General features: G+C 45.6%; 1 protein-coding gene across 1 annotated transcript in view; it reads right to left on the bottom strand.

Moving 5' to 3' along the window:
* The window catches only part of LOC138292687 (cytochrome P450 2D15-like), a 404,725-nt gene that overhangs the window by 196,630 nt on the left and 189,340 nt on the right, over window positions 1-18,755 (bottom strand). The window contains exon 4 of the mRNA XM_069231408.1: window positions 886-1,046. Within this exon, the coding sequence (XP_069087509.1) occupies window positions 886-1,046 (161 nt within the window). The remainder of the gene's footprint in view (window positions 1-885; window positions 1,047-18,755) is intronic.

The following is an 18,755-nucleotide window of genomic DNA, read 5'->3' as shown; positions in this document are numbered from 1 at the left end:
TTGGGACTGCCACCCAATAAATACCGGTTGGCGTCGCATCATCGAAACCACAGCAGACATAGTAGATCACGTGCTTACACCCACCCACTCCTGCTTGCTAGGTATACGGCATCGGACCAAGGGAGATAAACACATTCACAAGTTTACAGACCTTGCATTTGTGATACACAAGCGTTTGATTGCCACACACTGGAAGGCCCCAAATGCCCCTTCTTACTCTGCCTGGCTTAGAGACATGCACAGCTGCACACTAGCAGAGGCTCAAACATTAAGACAATTGCAATATAAGAGTCAGATACAAGAAGGCACTAAAAACTGGGATCTTTTCGTAGTAAAAATAGAAACCAGAGACAATACGTACCCTCCCTGAGATGCTGAAAGAAAAAGACATCAGAAATGGGATCCCCTGTCTGACACTCAATAGGCATAGCACCTGCTCCCTCATACCTCTCACATCATATCAGCAGGACATCACCATACTCAGCCAAAGTATAAAAGCAACTAATAAACAGAGCCTCACCCAGATGTGAACTTAGGCGACAAGTTTGCATGCTACTAACCCGTTAGCCCCGACCTGACACTACTAACTAATCACACTATGCACACGTAAAGTAAAGATACTTCTCGTGCCTAAACAGCCTAATGTTACCGCTATTATTCATGACGCCATTACATATACCTAAGCATAACAATTGATATGACTAGTGTTACAAGTTACACAATGTTAAGTTGTATGCCAGTACGCTAAAATGTAACCGTATTGTATAAAAACTACAAATACGCGTGGATGTACATGAGAAGAGATGTTTATTCTCTTACTAAGCTAAGTGGAATGTACTGTTGCTTTTGAATTACGTTTAATAAACAGATTTGTTTTAAAAATACCTGTAGAATAAGTTCAGTGGTAGCCTTAAATAGATCCTCAAATAGGCTCAGCACTTTCATGAATTTTTTGTCATCATATTCAAAGCGATCCCCAAAGGTGATGGAACAGATCACATTGCTCACTGCATTGTTTATCATGAAATGCGGATCAAATGGACGACCTGGAAAGAGAAAACACAGAGGAGCCAACTTTAAATGCATTTATGGCCTAAGGTATCAATACAGATCTTATCCCCAAAGGCATGGTCAGCAGGTTTTTGTTTCTGAGCCTGAAGATGCACGGACCCACAGCACTGGGCTCTGGGTCTGAGGGGACATTGTCAAGTGATCCTTGGCTGAGAGAATAAGAAACATGGAGAAACATTACTGGGTTTAGAAAATACATGGATAGAAATCGCTGGGCGCCAGACCTGCAACGAAAGAGTACATTTTTTAAAAATTTTGAGTGTGAAAGGAATTAGACAGATACTATGAGCATTAAACCCTGGATGCTAGAATTGTTTGAGTATATAGGGCAAACGGGTTGTGCTAGACTAGAAGACACATTAACAGTTTAAAATGGGTCTAGCAATAGGCTTGTGGAAAAAGGCGATTTAGAAGGCCTTCATGAAGTACCTATTGGCTCACCTGCAGCTGAACTGAAAAGGCATACCTCTCATAGAGGTGCTGGGGAAGGTGGTAATTAACCATCACAATCACGATAAAGTTACAGGCCAAAGCATAGAACTGTTCCAGTATAAAGATCTAAAAAAATACCTTGTATGACTAAAAACTACTAACATATTTTAAGACGGACAGTCTATAGGCATTTAAATGAAAGTTATTAGGTACGCCTTTTAACATGAAAGTCTAATTAAGCCTAAAGGGAAGAAATGATGCCAAACTTCCCATAAGTGTATCTGAGGTGACCATCCATTTACCAGGCAATACGCTGGTGCATTGAGAGTCTTTGCTGTGAGAGCTCAGCCACTTGAAGGAGTCTGTGGGGGACATTAATCAAGATACTAGAAGTTCTAACGTCCCAATACCCAGCTATACTTAAGAGTATTAATTTTGAGTATACCTGCTATAAGCCTTAATAGTCACGATGACGTTGCTGTTCCATTACATATTTTAGAGATGGTTGTTTAATGTTTACTTGCAAGATAATTGTGTTGTAGGTCTGTGATACAGGTATATTTCTCATTGAGTTTCATTGTATTATTGCCTCTTTTCCCTCGTTTGCCTTTATGTTATTCCATTTCATATCAGAGAGGTAGGGTAGAGGGTGAGTGTGGGAGGGGGTTTTCTGAGAACAAAGGTCCCTCCCCGCAGAAATAGGATCTTACTCTTCTATTCCTTAATCTTTTAGTCTCTTCCTTTTCTCCTTTTCCTCTCGTTTTTTCTCAACCAACTTCATTTTCAAAACAGTCCACTGAATTTTGCTGTATGTCATAACTATAGGGAAACTACAAACTGCAGTCGGGGGCACAGCACATACACAATTGAGCCAAATCTTCTTTTTTATTTTTTTTATTTCCACCTAATCATTCTATCATATATCAACACAAACTCAAGGCCAACTTAAAAATTCTATTAATTTAATATTGCTCAATGTTAAAGGGATTAATCATCCGGTAAAGAGGAGGAAAATCTCAGAATACTTTATAAACTAAAGGGCAATAGTAGGTTCATCCGAGAGACCAAACTTACCCCTAAAGAAGCTGCCTCCCTGTATGGTGGACGGGTGAGCAATGTTATTTGCTTTCTATGATGGAGAGCATCTAAATGGAGAGCCAGCCACGACACCACAGACAGAACTACCTACAAGGCTGCACTCTCATCCACTGTCACCAACATTTCTGCCTCCCACCAACTCTGCGACAACCTATCCAACTTCTTACACATCAAATTCACAAACATCTACAACACCTGCGCACACCAAACCAACCCCGGAGAACCCGTCGCTAACCTACTGACCACCAACCAAGACAGCCACCAGACCAAAGAGATAACCCTCACCAGAAATGACACAACAGCAATCATGCAGACCATCAACTCGGGGGCCCCAATGGACCCATGCCCCACCACATTTACAACCTGGTCACCGATCAGCACCACCATGGCCCACATCATCAACACCTCCATCACGTTGTGACTTTCACGGATGAATGGAAACTTACAGAAATCAAGGCCGTTCTCAAGATGCCCACAGCCAACCTGAACTAACCAAGCAACTTCCAACCCATCTCCTTTCTTCCCTATCCAGCCAAAATGATTGAGAAGGCCATCAATAAGCAACTCAAAACACACCTCGAACATCTCCATGTTCTAGATAACACTCAGTCAAGATTCAGAAAAAACCTTAGCACAGAAAAGAGCACTTATTGCAACAACCAGTGACATTCCATCATCCTGGACCGAGGAAAAACCGAGGCTCTCATCCTGCTCAACCTTTATGCAGCCTTCAACACTGTCTCTTATAACATCCTTATTAGAAAATTCCACAACATTGGAATACAAGGATCTGCTTTCAAATGGATCTGATCCTTCCTCACAGGAAGAACACAAAGGGTCACATCATAGACCAAGAAATTGATATGCAGAGTCCCACAGGGATCATCCATCAACCCCAGCTTTTTCAACATAGACATGACACCGCTTGCCAACATCATCTGATCACAAGACATTACCATCATCTCCTACACCGATGACACCCAACTTGTCCCCTCCCTGACGTACAAAACAACCACCACTAGAGCCAACTTCCTCAACTGCATGACCATGGTAGCAGACTGGATGCAAACCAAGGGGGAAAGAGAGCAAACTGCCTCTCATGCCAGCACAGTTTACCCCATTACATCCTGGTAAATGCAGTATACTTACTTCAAAGTTGCTGTTGTTTTCCACCAAAATTGGTGCGAATAGTGCTGATATTTCTAGACATTCGTTTCTGGCTTTAGCCCTTCATAAGTAGAGAGCAGAAGTAGCAGAGGGCAGAGAAAAGTCATCTGGAGTTGCTGGTATGCTGCCCTAGCCTTCACAGGTCACAGTACCACTCCATAGGCACACAGGTTGCAAACCAACTGCCTGAAGCTCAGCTCTGATAAGACAGAAGTACTGGTCTTTGACAACAACACCTCCCCAAAGGACTCCACCTGGTGGCCATTGGAGTTAGGACCAACACCTATACCCAGAGATCACGCAAAAAATGTCGGGATCATCCTAGACGACAAGCTCAACATGACGGCTCAAGTCAATAAAGTATGCACCTCCTGCTTCCACATCCTACACTTGCTGTGAACATTTTTCAAATAGTTGCCTCAGAACACCAGACAGACAGTCACACAAGCACTTATCACCATCAGGCTGAACCACAGCAACATTCTCTATGTCGGAATCTCCAAACAACTCCTACACAGACTCCAGACCATCTACAACACTGCTACACGACTCACACTAGACCTCCCACACCGCACCCACATCACACCGCACCTCAGGAAGCTTCACTGGCTCTCTATTCACAAGTGCAACCAATTCAAACTTCTCACGCACACATATAAAGCTTTGCACAACACAGGACCAGAATACCTGAACAGCCGCATACACACGCCAACCCACCAGACACCTACACTCTGCCTCACTCTCACTCGCACACATTCACTGTATCTGCAAAATCAAAACTGGAGGGTGCTCATTCTCTTACATCACACCCAAGGCAATTAATGACTTTCCTCTACACATCAGAGCCTCCTCCTCACTTCTTGAGTCTACAAGAAACTGAAGACTGGACCCTTCACATAGGCACCTTTGCAACCACAAAACTACACAGCTGCCCAAGACGCTGGATACCCTCTCAGATGATTAGCGCCCTATAGAAATCAATATAATATAAAATACAACCAAAATAAAGAATGGGGTGATACATATTTTAGCTCTGTAGGCTAATATTTCCATACCTGAGACGCAAACCAACCAAGATGGTAAATTGATTTTTAATAAACTATCTAAATCCAGAACACAATTCTATACTATTAGTATTTATGCCTAGAACATCAATGATCATCAAATTAATGATAAGCTTATTGCTATTCCACTAGATGCATTTATATTCCTAGGGTGGGATTTCAATTTACCCCTGGAAACTACCCTCAACTGTCTTTCCAAATATACAATTTGGCCTCCATAATCGTATAATTTATTGAATAAACTATGTAGCAAATATGATCTAAGAGGACACATTAAGACCCCAACATCCAGATAAAGAGATTTCACATTATTCTCCCACCTACATCAATCACATTTGAGAACTGGTTATATACTTGCTTGCAGCAGTAAGACTCATGCCACACTAAAATCAAATATCAAACCCCGAGTAATTCCTGATCTCCCAGCTCTCACCTTATCGTTAGAATGGAACACAGAGCGAAAAGTCAATAAGCTCTGGCGCCTCAATCCTAAAATACTACAAAATGGTCAACATTGTACCTTGATTAAATCACGATAGAAACGTTTTTTGTGAAAATCCAAATTCAATATGATAAACCTCAACTAAGATGGGATGCTATTAAGGCCACAAACAGGGGGACTATTATTAACACAACACAAGGTCAAAGATGAATTACAAAGTTTGAAATTGAAATATAGATCAGTAAATGGTAAAAGAATGACATTTATATTAAGGAAATAAAGCACGAAGATTTTTGGTTACATAACATATAAACAAAAATAACAGCATATTATCAAAGGTGAGTTAGATTTAATAAATACTGATCCACAAAAACATTCCACTGTTTTTTAAAGTTTTTACTAAGAACATCATTACAAGAGTGATAAAGTTAATGAAAAAAAATTGTATATCCTACTTAGAAAATATCAATCAACCCAAACTTAATGAGAACCACAAGCATATTTTAAATAAACCAATATCTGAAAAGGAAATACATCAGATCATTAACCCCTTCGCTGCCAGGCCTTTTCCCCCCTCCTGTGCCGAGCCTTTTTTTGGCTATTTGGAGCAGTTCGCGCTTAGGCCCTCATAACTTTTTGTTCACATAAGCTACCCACGCCAAATTTGCGTCCTTTTTTTCCAACATCCTAGGGATTCTAGAGGTACCCAGACTTTGTGGGTTCCCCAGAAGGAGGCCAAGAAATTAGCCAAAAAACAGTGAAAATTTCCTTTTTTTTCAAAAAAATGGGAAAAATGGGCTGCAGAAGAAGGCTTGTGGTTTTTTCCCTGAAAAGGGCATCAACAAAGGGTTTGTGGTGCTAAAATCACCAGCTTCCCAGCTTTCAGGAACAGGCAGACTTGAATCAGAAAACCCAATTTTTCAACACAATTTTGGCATTTTACTGGGACATACCCCATTTTAACGATTTTTTGTGCTTTCAGCCTCCTTCCAGTCAGTGACAGAAATGGGCATGAAACCAACGCTGGATTCCAGAAACCGCAACATTTCTGAAAAGTAGACAAAATTCTGAATTCAGCAAGGGGTAATTTGTGTAGATCCTACAAGGGTTTCCTACAGAAAATAACAACTGAAAAAGAAAAATATTGAAATTGAGGTGAAAAAAACATAAATTTTTCTCTACGTTTTACTCTGTAACTTTTTCCTGCAATGTCAGAATTTCGAAAGCAATATACCGTTACGTCTGCTGGACTCTTCTGGTTGCGGGGATATATAGGGCTTGTAGGTTCATCAAGAACTCTAGGTACCCAGAGCCAATAAATGACCTGCACCCTGCAGTGGGTTTTCATTCTATGCCGGGTATACAGCAATTCATTTGCTGAAATATAAAGAGTAAAAAATAGCTATCAAGAAAACCTTTGTATTTCCAAAATGGGCACAAGATAAGGTGTTGAGAAGCAGTGGTTATTTGCACATCTCTGAATTCCGGGGTGCCCATACTAGCATGTGAATTACAGGGCATTTCTCAAATAGACGTCTTTTTTACACACTGTCTTACATTTGGAAGGGAAAAATGTAGAGAGAAACAAGGGGCAATAACACTTGTTTTGCTATTCTATGTTCCCCCAAGTCTCCCGATAAAAATGATACCTCACTTGTGTGGGTAGGCCTAGCGCCCGCGACAGGATATGCCCCAAAACACAACGTGGACACATCACAGAAAACAGAGCTGTTTTTAGCAAAGTGCCTACCTGTAGATTTTGGCCTCTAGCTCAGCCGCCAACTAGGGAAACATACCAAACCTGTGCATTTCTGAAAACTAGAAACCTAGGGGAATCCAAGATGGGGTGACTTGTGTGGCTCGGACCAGGTTCTGTTACCCAGAATCCTTTGCAAACCTCAAAATTTGGCTAAAAAAACACATGTTCCTCACATTTCTGTGGCAGAAAGTTCTGGAATCTGAGAGGAGCCACAAATTTCCTTCCACCCAGCGTTCCCCCACGTCTCCCGATAAAAATGATACCTCACTTGTGTGGGTAGGCCTAGCGCCCATGACAGGAAACGCCCCAAAGTGCAACGTGGACACAGACAAATTTTTTAAGGAAAACAGAGGTGTTTTTTGCAAAGTGCCTACCTGTAGATTTTGGCCTGTAGCTCAGCCGCCACCTAGGGAAACCTACCCAACCTGTGCATTTCTGAAAACTAGAGACCTAGGGGAATCCAAGATGGGGTGACTTGTGTGGCTCGGACCAGGTTCTGTTACCCAGAATCCTTCGCAAACCTCACAATTTGGCTAAAAAAACACATGTTCCTCACATTTCTGTGGCAGAACGTTCTGGAATCTGAGAGGAGCCACAAATTTCCTTCCACCCAGCGTTACCCCACGTCTCCCGATAAAAATGATACCTCACTTGTGTGGGTAGGCCTAGCGCCCGCGACAGGAAACGCCCCAAAGCGCAACGTGGACACAGCCACATTTTTGAAGGAAAACAGAGGTGTTTTTTGCAAAGTGCCTACCTGTAGATTTTGGCCTGTAGCTCAGCTGCCACCTAGGGAAACCTACCAAACCTGTGCATTTCTGAAAGCTAGAGACCTAGGGGAATCCAAGATGGGGTGACTTGTGTGGCTCGGACCAGGTTCTGTTACCCAGAATCCTTTGTAAACATCAAAATTTGGCTTAAAAAACACATGTTCCTCACATTTCTGTAGCAGAAAGTTCTGGAATCTGAGAGGAGCCACACATTTCCTTCCACCCAGCGTTCCCCCACGTCTCCCGATAAAAATGATACCTCACTTGTGTGGGTAGGCCTAGCGCCCGCGAAAGGAAATGCCCCAAAGCGCAACGTGGACACAGCCAAATTTTTGAAGGAAAACAGAGGTGTTTTTTTGCAAAGTGCCTACCTGTAGATTTTGGCCTGTAGCTCAGCCCCCACCTAGGGAAACCTACCAAACCTGTGCATTTCTGAAAACTAGAGACCTAGGGGAATCCAAGATGGGGTGACTTGTGTGGCTCGGACCAGGTTCTGTTACCCAGAATCCTTTGCAAACCTCAACATTTGGCTAAAAAACACATGTTCCTCACATTTCTGTGGCAGAAAGTTCTGGAATCTGAGAGGAGCCACAAATTTCCTTCCACCCAGCGTTCCCCCACGTCTCCCGATAAAAATGATACCTCACTTGTGTGGGTAGGCCTAGCGCCCGCGACAGGAAACGCCCCAAAGCGCAACGTGGACACATCCAAATTTTTGAAGGAAAACAGAGGTGTTTTTTGCAAAGTGCCTACCTGCAGATTTTGGCCTGTAGCTCAGCCGCCACCTAGGGAAACCTACCAAACCTGTGCATTTCTGAAAACTAGAGACCTAGGGGAATCCAAGATGGGGTGACTTGTGTGGCTCGGACCAGGTTCTGTTACCCAGAATCCTTTGCAAACCTCAAAATTTGGCTAAAAAAACACATGTTCCTCACATGTCTGTGGCAGAAAGTTCTGGAATCTGAGAGGAGCCACAAATTTCCTTCCACCCAGCGTTCCCCCATGTCTCCCGATAAAAATGATACCTCACTTGTGTGGGTAGACCTAGCGCCCGCAACAGGAAACGCCCCAAAGCGCAACGTGGACAAAGCCACATTTTTTAAGGAAAACAGAGGTGTTTTTTGCAAAGTGCCTACCTGTAGATTTTGGCCTGTAGCTCAGCCGCCACCTAGGGAAACCTACCAAACCTGTGCATTTCTGAAAATTAGAGACCTAGGGGAATCCAAGATGGGGTGACTTGTGTGGCTCGGACCAGGTTCTGTTACCTAGAATCCTTTGCAAACCTCAAAATTTGGCTAAAAAAACACATGTTCCTCACATTTCTGTGGCAGAAAGTTCTGGAATCTGAGAGGAGCCACAAATTTATTTCCACCCAGCGTTCCCCCACGTCTCCCGATAAAAATGATACCTCATTTGAGTGGGTAGGCCTAGCGCCCGCGACAGGAAACGCCCCAAAGTGCAAAGTGGACACAGCCACATTTTTGAAGGAAAACAGAGTTGTTTTTTGCAAAGTGCCTACCTGTAGATTTTGGCCTGTAGCTCAGCCGCCACCTTGGGAAACCTACCAAACCTGTGCATTTCTGAAAACTAGAGACCTAGGGGAATCCAAGATGGGGTGACTTGTGTGGCTCGGACCAGGTTCTGTTACCCAGAATCCTTCGCAAACCTCAAAATTTGGCTAAAAAAAACACATGTTCCTCACATTTCTGTGGCAGAAAGTCATGGAATCTGAGAGGAGCCACACATTTCCTTCCACCCAGCGTTCCCCCACATCTCCCGATAAAAATGATACCTCACTTGTGTGGGTAGGCCTAGCGCCCGCGACAGGAAACGCCCCAAAGCGCAACGTGGACACAGCCAAATTTTTGAAGGAAAACAGAGGTGTTTTTTGCAAAGTGCCTACCTGTAGATTTTGGCCTGTAGCTCAGCTGCCACTTAGGGAAACCTACCAAACCTGTGCATTTCTGAAAACTAGAGACCTAGGGGAATCCAAGATGGGGTGACTTGTGTGACTCGGACCAGGTTCTGTTACCCAGAATCCTTTGTAAACCTCAAAATTTGGCTTAAAAAAACACATGTTCCTCACATTTCTGTGGCAGAAAGTTCTGGAATCTGAGAGGAGCCACAAATTTCCTTCCACCCAGCGTTCCCCCACGTCTCCCAATAAAAATGATACCTCACTTGTGTGGGTAGGCCTAGCGCCCGCGACAGGAAACGCCCCAAAGCGCAACGTGGACACATCCACATTTTTGAAGGAAAACAGAGGTGTTTTTTGCAAAGTGCCTACCTTTAGATTTTGGCCTGTAGCTCAGCCGCCACCTTGGGAAACCTACCAAACCTGTGCATTTCTGAAAACTAGAGACCTAGGGGAATCCAAGATGGGGTGACTTGTGTGGCTCGGACCAGGTTCTGTTACCCAGAATCCTTCGTAAACCTCACAATTTGGCTAAAAAAACACATGTTCCTCACATTTCTGTGGCAGAAAGTTCTGGAATCTGAGAGGAGCCACAAATTTCCTTCCACCCAGCGTTCCCCCACGTCTCCCGATAAAAATGATATCTCACTTGTGTGGGTAGGCCTAGCGCCCGTGACAGGAAACGCCCCAAAGCGCAACGTGGACACAGCCAAATTTTTGAAGGAAAACAGAGGTGTTTTTTGCAAAGTGCCTACCTGTAGATTTTGGCCTGTAGCTCATCTGCCACCTAGGGAATCCTACCAAACCTGTGCATTTCTGAAAACTAGAGACCTAGGGGAATCCAAGATGGGGTGACTTGTGTGGCTCGGACCAGGTTCTGTTACCCAGAATCCTTTGTAAACCTTAAAATTTGGCTTAAAAAACACATGTTCCTCACATTTCTGTGGCAGAAAGTTCTGGAATCTGAGAGGAGCCACAAATTTCCTTCCACCCAGCGTTCCCCCACGTCTCCCGATAAAAATGATACCTCACTTGTGTGGGTAGGCCTAGCGCCCGCGACAGGAAACGCCCCAAAGCGCAACGTGGACACAGCCAAATTTTTGAAGGAAAACAGAGGTGTTTTTTGCAAAGTGCCTACCTGTAGATTTTGGCCTGTAGCTCAGCCGCCACCTAGGGAAACCTACCAAACCTGTGCATTTCTGAAAACTAGAGACCTAGGGGAATCCAAGATGGGGTGACTTGTGTGGCTCGGACCAGGTTCTGTTACCCAGAATCCTTTGCAAACCTCAAAATTTGGCTAAAAAAACACATGTTCCTCACATTTCTGTGGCAGAAAGTTCTGGAATCTGAGAGGAGCCACAAAGTTTCCTTCCACCCAGCGTTCCCCCACGTCTCCCGATAAAAATGATACCTCACTTGTGTGGGTAGGCCTAGCGCCCGCGACAGGAAACGCCCCAAAGCGCAACGTGGACACATCCAAATTTTTGAAGGAAAACAGAGCTGTTTTTAGCAAAGTGCCTACCTGTAGATTTTGGCCTGTAGCTCAGCCGCCACCTAGGGAAACCTACCAAACCTGTGCATTTCTGAAAACTAGAGACCTAGGGGAATCCAAGATGGGGTGACTTGTGTGGCTCGGACCAGGTTCTGTTACCCAGAATCCTTTGCAAACCTCAAAATTTGGCTAAAAAACACATGTTCCTCACATTTCTGTGGCAGAAAGTTCTGGAATCTGAGAGGAGCCACAAATTTCCTTCCGCCCAGCGTTCCCCCACGTCTCCCGATAAAAATGATACCTCACTTGTGTGGGTAGGCCTACCGCCCGCGACAGAAAACGCCCCAAAGCGCAACGTGGACACATCCAAATTTTTGAAGGAAAACAGAGGTGTTTTTTGCAAAGTGCCTACCTGTAGATTGTGGCCTGTAGCTCAGCCGCCACCTAGGGAAACCTACCAAACCTGTGCATTTCTGAAAATTAGAGACCTAGGGGAATCCAAGATGGGGTGACTTGTGTGGCTCGGACCAGGTTCTGTTACCCAGAATCCTTCGCAAACCTCAAAATTTGGCTAAAAAAACACATGTTCCTCACATTTCTGTGGCAGAAAGTTCTGGAATCTGAGAGGAGCCACAAATTTCCTTCCACCCAGCGTTCCCCCACGTCTCCCGATAAAAATGATACCTCACTTGTGTGGGTAGGCCTAGCGCCCGCGACAGGAAACGCCCCAAAGCGCAACGTGGACACAGCCACATTTTTGAAGGAAAACAGAGGTGTTTTTTTGCAAAGTGCCTACCTGTAGATTTTGGCCTGTAGCTCAGCCCCCACCTAGGGAAACCTACCAAACCTGTGCATTTCTGAAAACTAGAGACCTAGGGGAATCCAAGATGGGGTGACTTGTGTGGCTCGGACCAGGTTCTGTTACCCAGAATCCTTTGCAAACCTCAACATTTGGCTGAAAAACACATGTTCCTCACATTTCTGTGGCAGAAAGTTCTGGAATCTGAGAGGAGCCACAAATTTCCTTCCACCCAGCGTTCCCCCACGTCTCCCGATAAAAATGATACCTCACTTGTGTGGGGAGGCCTAGCGCCCGCGACAGGAAACGCCCCAAAGCGCAACGTGGACACATCCAAATTTTTGAAGGAAAACAGAGGTGTTTTTTGCAAAGTGCCTACCTGTAGATTTTGGCCTGTAGCTCAGCCGCCACCTAGGGAAACCTACCAAACCTGTGCATTTCTGAAAACTAGAGACCTAGGGGAATCCAAGATGGGGTGACTTGTGTGGCTCGGACCAGGTTCTGTTACCCAGAATCCTTTGCAAACCTCAAAATTTGGCTAAAAAAACACATGTTCCTCACATGTCTGTGGCAGAAAGTTCTGGAATCTGAGAGGAGCCACAAATTTCCTTCCACCCAGCGTTCCCCCACGTCTCCCGATAAAAATGATACCTCACTTGTGTGGGTAGACCTAGCGCCCGCGACAGGAAACGCCCCAAAGCGCAACGTGGACAAAGCCACATTTTTGAAGGAAAACAGAGGTGTTTTTTGCAAAGTGCCTACCTGTAGATTTTGGCCTGTAGCTCAGCCGCCACCTAGGGAAACCTACCAAACCTGTGCATTTCTGAAAATTAGAGACCTAGGGGAATCCAAGATGGGGTGACTTGTGTGGCTCGGACCAGGTTCTGTTACCTAGAATCCTTTGCAAACCTCAAAATTTGGCTAAAAAAACACATGTTCCTCACATTTCTGTGGCAGAAAGTTCTGGAATCTGAGAGGAGCCACAAATTTATTTCCACCCAGCGTTCCCCCACGTCTCCCGATAAAAATGATACCTCATTTGTGTGGTTAGGCCTAGCGCCCGCGACAGGAAACGCCCCAAAGCGCAACGTGGACACAGCCAAATTTTTGAAGGAAAACAGAGGTGTTTTTTGCAAAGTGCCTACCTGCAGATTTTGGCCTGTAGCTCAGCTGCCACTTAGGGAAACCTACCAAACCTGTGCATTTCTGAAAACTAGAGACCTAGGGGAATCCAAGATGGGGTGACTTGTGTGACTCGTACCAGGTTCTGTTACCCAGAATCCTTTGTAAACCTCAAAATTTGGCTTTAAAAAACACATGTTCCTCACATTTCTGTGGCAGAAAGTTCTGGAATCTGAGAGGAGCCACAAATTTCCTTCAACCCAGCGTTCCCCCACGTCTCCCGATAAAAATGATACCTCACTTGTGTGGGTAGGCGTAGCGCCCGCGACAGGAAACGCCCCAAAGCGCAACGTGGACACATCCAAATTTTTGAAGGAAAACAGAGGTGTTTTTTGCAAAGTGCCTACCTGTAGATTTTGGCCTGTAGCTCAGCCGCCACCTTGGGAAACCTACCAAACCTGTGCATTTCTGAAAACTAGAGACCTAGGGGAATCCAAGATGGGGTGACTTGTGTGGCTCGGACCAGGTTCTGTTACCCAGAATCCTTCGTAAACCTCAAAATTTGGCAAAAAAAACACATGTTCCTCACATTTCTGTGGCAGAAAGTTCTGGAATCTGAGAGGAGCCACAAATTTCCTTCCACCCAGCGTTCCCCCACGTCTCCCGATAAAAATGATATCTCACTTGTGTGGGTAGGCCTAGCGCCCGCGACAGGAAACGCCCCAAAGCGCAACGTGGACACAGCCAAATTTTTGAAGGAAAACAGAGGTGTTTTTTGCAAAGTGCCTACCTGTAGATTTTGGCCTGTAGCTCAGTGGCCACCTAGGGAAACCTACCAAACCTGTGCATTTCTGAAAACTAGAGACCTAGGGGAATCCAAGATGGGGTGACTTGTGTGGCTCGGACCAGGTTCTGTTACCCAGAATCCTTCGCAAACCTCAGAATTTGCCTAAAAAAACACATGTTCCTCACATTTCTGTGGCAGAAAGTTCTGGAATCTGAGAGGAGCCACAAATTTCCTTCCACCCAGCGTTACCCCACGTCTCCCGATAAAAATGATACCTCACTTGTTTGGGTAGGCCTAGCGCCCGCGACAGGAAACGCCCCAAAGTGCAACGTGGACACATCCAAATTTTTGAAGGAAAACAGAGGTGTTTTTTGCAAAGTGCCTACCTGTAGATTTTGGCCTGTAGCTCAGCCGCCACCTAGGGAAACCTACCAAACCTGTGACTTTCTGAAAACTAGAGACCTAGGGGAATCCAAGATGGGGTGACTTGTGTGGCTCGGACCAGGTTCTGTTACCCAAAATCCTTTGCAAACCTCAAAATTTGGCTAAAAAAACACATGTTCCTCACATTTCTGTGGCAGAAAGTTCTAGAATCTGAGAGGAGCCACAAATTTCCTTCCACCCAGCGTTCCCCCACGTCTCCCGATAAAAATTATACCTCACTTGTGTGGGTAGGCCTAGCGCCCGCGACAGGAAACGCCCCAAAGTGCAACGTGGACACAGCCATATTTTTGAAGGAAAACAGAGGTGTTTTTTGCAAAGTGCCTACCTGTAGATTTTGGCTTGTAGCTCAGCGGCCACCTAGGGAAACCTACCAAACCTGTGCATTTCTGAAAACTAGAGACCTAGGGGAATCCAAGATGGGGTGACTTGTGTGGCTCGGACCAGGTTCTGTTACCCAGAATCCTTCGCAAACCTCACAATTTGGCTAAAAAAACACATGTTCCTCACATTTCTGTGGCAGAAAGTTCTGGAATCTGAGAGGAGCCACAAATTTCCTTCCACCCAGCGTTACCCCACGTCTCCCGATAAAAATGATACCTCACTTGTGTGGGTAGGCCTAGCGCCCGCGACAGGAAACGCCCCAAAGCGCAACGTGGACACAGCCAAATTTTTGAAGGAAAACAGAGGTGTTTTTTGCAAAGTGCCTACCTGTAGATTTTGGCCTGTAGCTCAGCTGCCACCTAGGGAATCCTACCAAACCTGTGCATTTCTGAAAACTAGAGACCTAGGGGAATCCAAGATGGGGTGACTTGTGTGGCTCGGACCAGGTTCTGTTACCCAGAATCCTTGGTAAACCTCAAAATTTGGCTTAAAAACACATGTTCCTCACATTTCTGTGGCAGAAAGTTCTGGAATCTGAGAGGAGCCACAAATTTCCTTCCACCCAGCGTTCCCCCACGTCTCCCGATAAAGATAAAAATGATACCTCACTTGTGTGGGTAGGTCTAGCGCCCGCATCAGGAAACGCCCCAAAGCGCAACGTGGACACAGCCAAATTTTTGAAGGAAAACAGGTGTTTTTTGCAAAGTGCCTACCTGTAGATTTTGGCCTGTAGCTCAGCCGCCACCTAGGGAAACCTACCAAACCTGTGCATTTCTGAAAACTAGAGACCTAGGGGAATCCAAGATGGGGTGACTTGTGTGGCTCGGACCAGGTTCTGTTACCCAGAATCCTTTGCAAACCTCAAAATTTGGCTAAAAAACACATGTTCTTCACATTTCTGTGGCAGAAAGTTCTGGAATCTGAGAGGAGCCACAAATGTCCTTCCGCCCAGCGTTCCCCCACGTCTCCCGATAAAAATGATACCTCACTTGTGTGGGTAGGCCTACCGCCTGCGACAGGAAACGCCCCAAAGCGCAACGTGGACACATCCAAATTTTTGAAGGAAAACAGAGGTGTTTTTTGCAAAGTGCCTACCTGTAGATTTTGGCCTGTAGCTCAGCCGCCACCTAGGGAAACCTACCAAACCTGTGCATTTCTGAAAATTAGAGACCTAGGGGAATCCAAGATGGGGTGACTTGTGTGGCTCGGACCAGGTTCTGTTACCCAGAATCCTTTGCAAACCTCAAAATTTGGCTAAAAAAACACATGTTCCTCACATTTCTGTGGCAGAAAGTTCTGGAATCTGAGAGGAGCCACAAATTTCCTTCCACCCAACGTTCCCCCACGTCTCCCGATAAAAATGATACCTCATTTGTGTGGGTAGGCCTAGCGCCCGCGACAGGAAACGCCCCAAAGTGCAACGTGGACACAGCCACATTTTTGAAGGAAAACAGAGTTGTTTTTTGCAAAGTGCCTACCTGTAGATTTTGGCCTGTAGCTCAGCCGCCACCTATGGAAACCTACCAAACCTGTGCATTTCTGAAAATTGGAGACCTAGGGGAATCCAAGATGGGGTGACTTGTGTGGCTCGGACCAGGTTCTGTTACCCAGAATCCTTTGCAAACCTCAAAATTTGGCCAAAAAAACACATGTTCCTCACATTTCTGTGGCAGAAAGTTCTAGAATCTGAGAGGAGCCACAAATTTCCTTCCACCCAGCGTTACCCCACGTCTCCCGATAAAAATGATACCTCACTTGTGTGGGTAGGCCTAGCGCCCGCGTCAGGAAACGCCCCAAAGCGCAACGTGGACACAGCCAAATTTTTGAAGGAAAACAGGTGTTTTTTGCAAAGTGCCTACCTGTAGATTTTGGCCTGTAGCTCAGCCGCCACCTAGGGAAACCTACCAAACCTGTGCATTTCTGAAAACTAGAGACCTAGGGGAATCCAAGATGGGGTGACTTGTGTGGCTCGGACCAGGTTCTGTTACCCAGAATCCTTTGCAAACCTCAAAATTTGGCTAAAAAACACATGTTCCTCACATTTCTGTGGCAGAAAGTTCTGGAATCTGAGAGGAGCCACAAATGTCCTTCCGCCCAGCGTTCCCCCACGTCTCCCGATAAAAATGATACCTCACTTGTGTGGGTAGGCCTACCGTCCGCGACAGGAAACGCCCCAAAGCGCAACGTGGACACATCCAAATTTTTGAAGGAAAACAGAGGTGTTTTTTGCAAAGTGCCTACCTGTAGATTTTGGCCTGTAGCTCAGCCGCCACCTAGGGAAACCTACCAAACCTGTGCATTTCTGAAAATTAGAGACCTAGGGGAATCCAAGATGGGGTGACTTGTGTGGCTCGGACCAGGTTCTGTTACCCAGAATCCTTTGCAAACCTCAAAATTTGGCTAAAAAAACACATGTTCCTCACATTTCTGTGGCAGAAAGTTCTGGAAACTGAGAGGAGCCACAAATTTCCTTCCACCCAACGTTCCCCCCACGTCTCCCGATAAAAATGATACCTCATTTGTGTGGGTAGGCCTAGCGCCCGCGACAGGAAACGCCCCAAAGTGCAACGTGGACACAGCCACATTTTTGAAGGAAAACAGAGTTGTTTTTTGCAAAGTGCCTACCTGTAGATTTTGGCCTGTAGCTCAGCCGCCACCTAGGGAAACCTACCAAACCTGTGCATTTCTGAAAATTAGAGACCTAGGGGAATCCAAGATGGGGTGACTTGTGTGGCTCGGACCAGGTTCTGTAACCCAGAATCCATTGCAAACCTCAAAATTTGGCCAAAAAAACACATATTCCTCACATTTCTGTGGCAGAAAGTTCTAGAATCTGAGAGGAGCCACAAATTTCCTTCCACCCAGCGTTACCCCACGTCTCCCGATAAAAATGATACCTCACTTGTGTGGGTAGGCCTAGCGCCCGCGACAGGAAACGCCCCAAAGCGCAACGTGGACACAGCCACATTTTTGAAGGAAAACAGAGGTGTTTTTTGCAAAGTGCCTACCTGTAGATTTTGGCCTGTAGCTCAGCTGCCACTTAGGGAAACCTACCAAACCTGTGCATTTCTGAAAACTAGAGACCTAGGGGAATCCAAGATGGGGTGACTTGTATGGCTCGGACCAGGTTCTGTTACCCAGAATCCTTTGCAAACCTCAACATTTGGCTGAAAAACACATGTTCCTCACATTTCTGTGGCAGAAAGTTCTGGAATCTGAGAGGAGCCACAAATTTCCTTCCACCCAGCGTTCCCCCATGTCTCCCGATAAAAATGATACCTCACTTGTGTGGGTAGGCCTAGCGCCCGCGACAGGAAACGCCCCAAAGCGCAACGTGGACACATCCAAATTTTTGAAGGAAAACAGAGGTGTTTTTTGCAAAGTGCCTACCTGTAGATTTTGGCCTGTAGCTCAGCCGCCACCTAGGGAAACCTACCAAACCTGTGCATTTCTGAAAACTAGAGACCTAGGGGAATCCAAGATGGGGTGACTTGTGTGGCTCGGACCAGGTTCTGTTACCCAGAATCCTTTGCAAACCTCAAAATTTGGCTAAAAAAACACATGTTCCTCACATGTCTGTGGCAGAAAGTTCTGGAATCTGAGAGGAGCCACAAATTTCCTTCCACCCAGCGTTCCCCCACGTCTCCCGATAAAAATGATACCTCACTTGTGTGGGTAGACCTAGCGCCCGCGACAGGAAACGCCCCAAAGCGCAACGTGGACAAAGCCACATTTTTGAAGGAAAACAGAGGTGTTTTTTGCAAAGTGCCTACCTGTAGATTTTGGCCTGTAGCTCAGCCGCCACCTAGGGAAACCTACCAAACCTGTGCATTTCTGAAAATTAGAGACCTAGGGGAATCCAAGATGGGGTGACTTGTGTGGCTCGGACCAGGTTCTGTTACCTAGAATCCTTTGCAAACCTCAAAATTTGGCTAAAAAACACATGTTCTTCACATTTCTGTGGCAGAAAGTTCTGGAATCTGAGAGGAGCCACAAATGTCCTTCCGCCCAG

The sequence above is a fragment of the Pleurodeles waltl genome, chromosome 4_2, assembly GCF_031143425.1.
Source record: "Pleurodeles waltl isolate 20211129_DDA chromosome 4_2, aPleWal1.hap1.20221129, whole genome shotgun sequence".
NCBI lineage: Eukaryota > Metazoa > Chordata > Amphibia > Caudata > Salamandridae > Pleurodeles > Pleurodeles waltl.
Note: the sequence above shows the minus strand (reverse complement) of the source record. Positions and strands in the feature narration are given on the sequence as shown.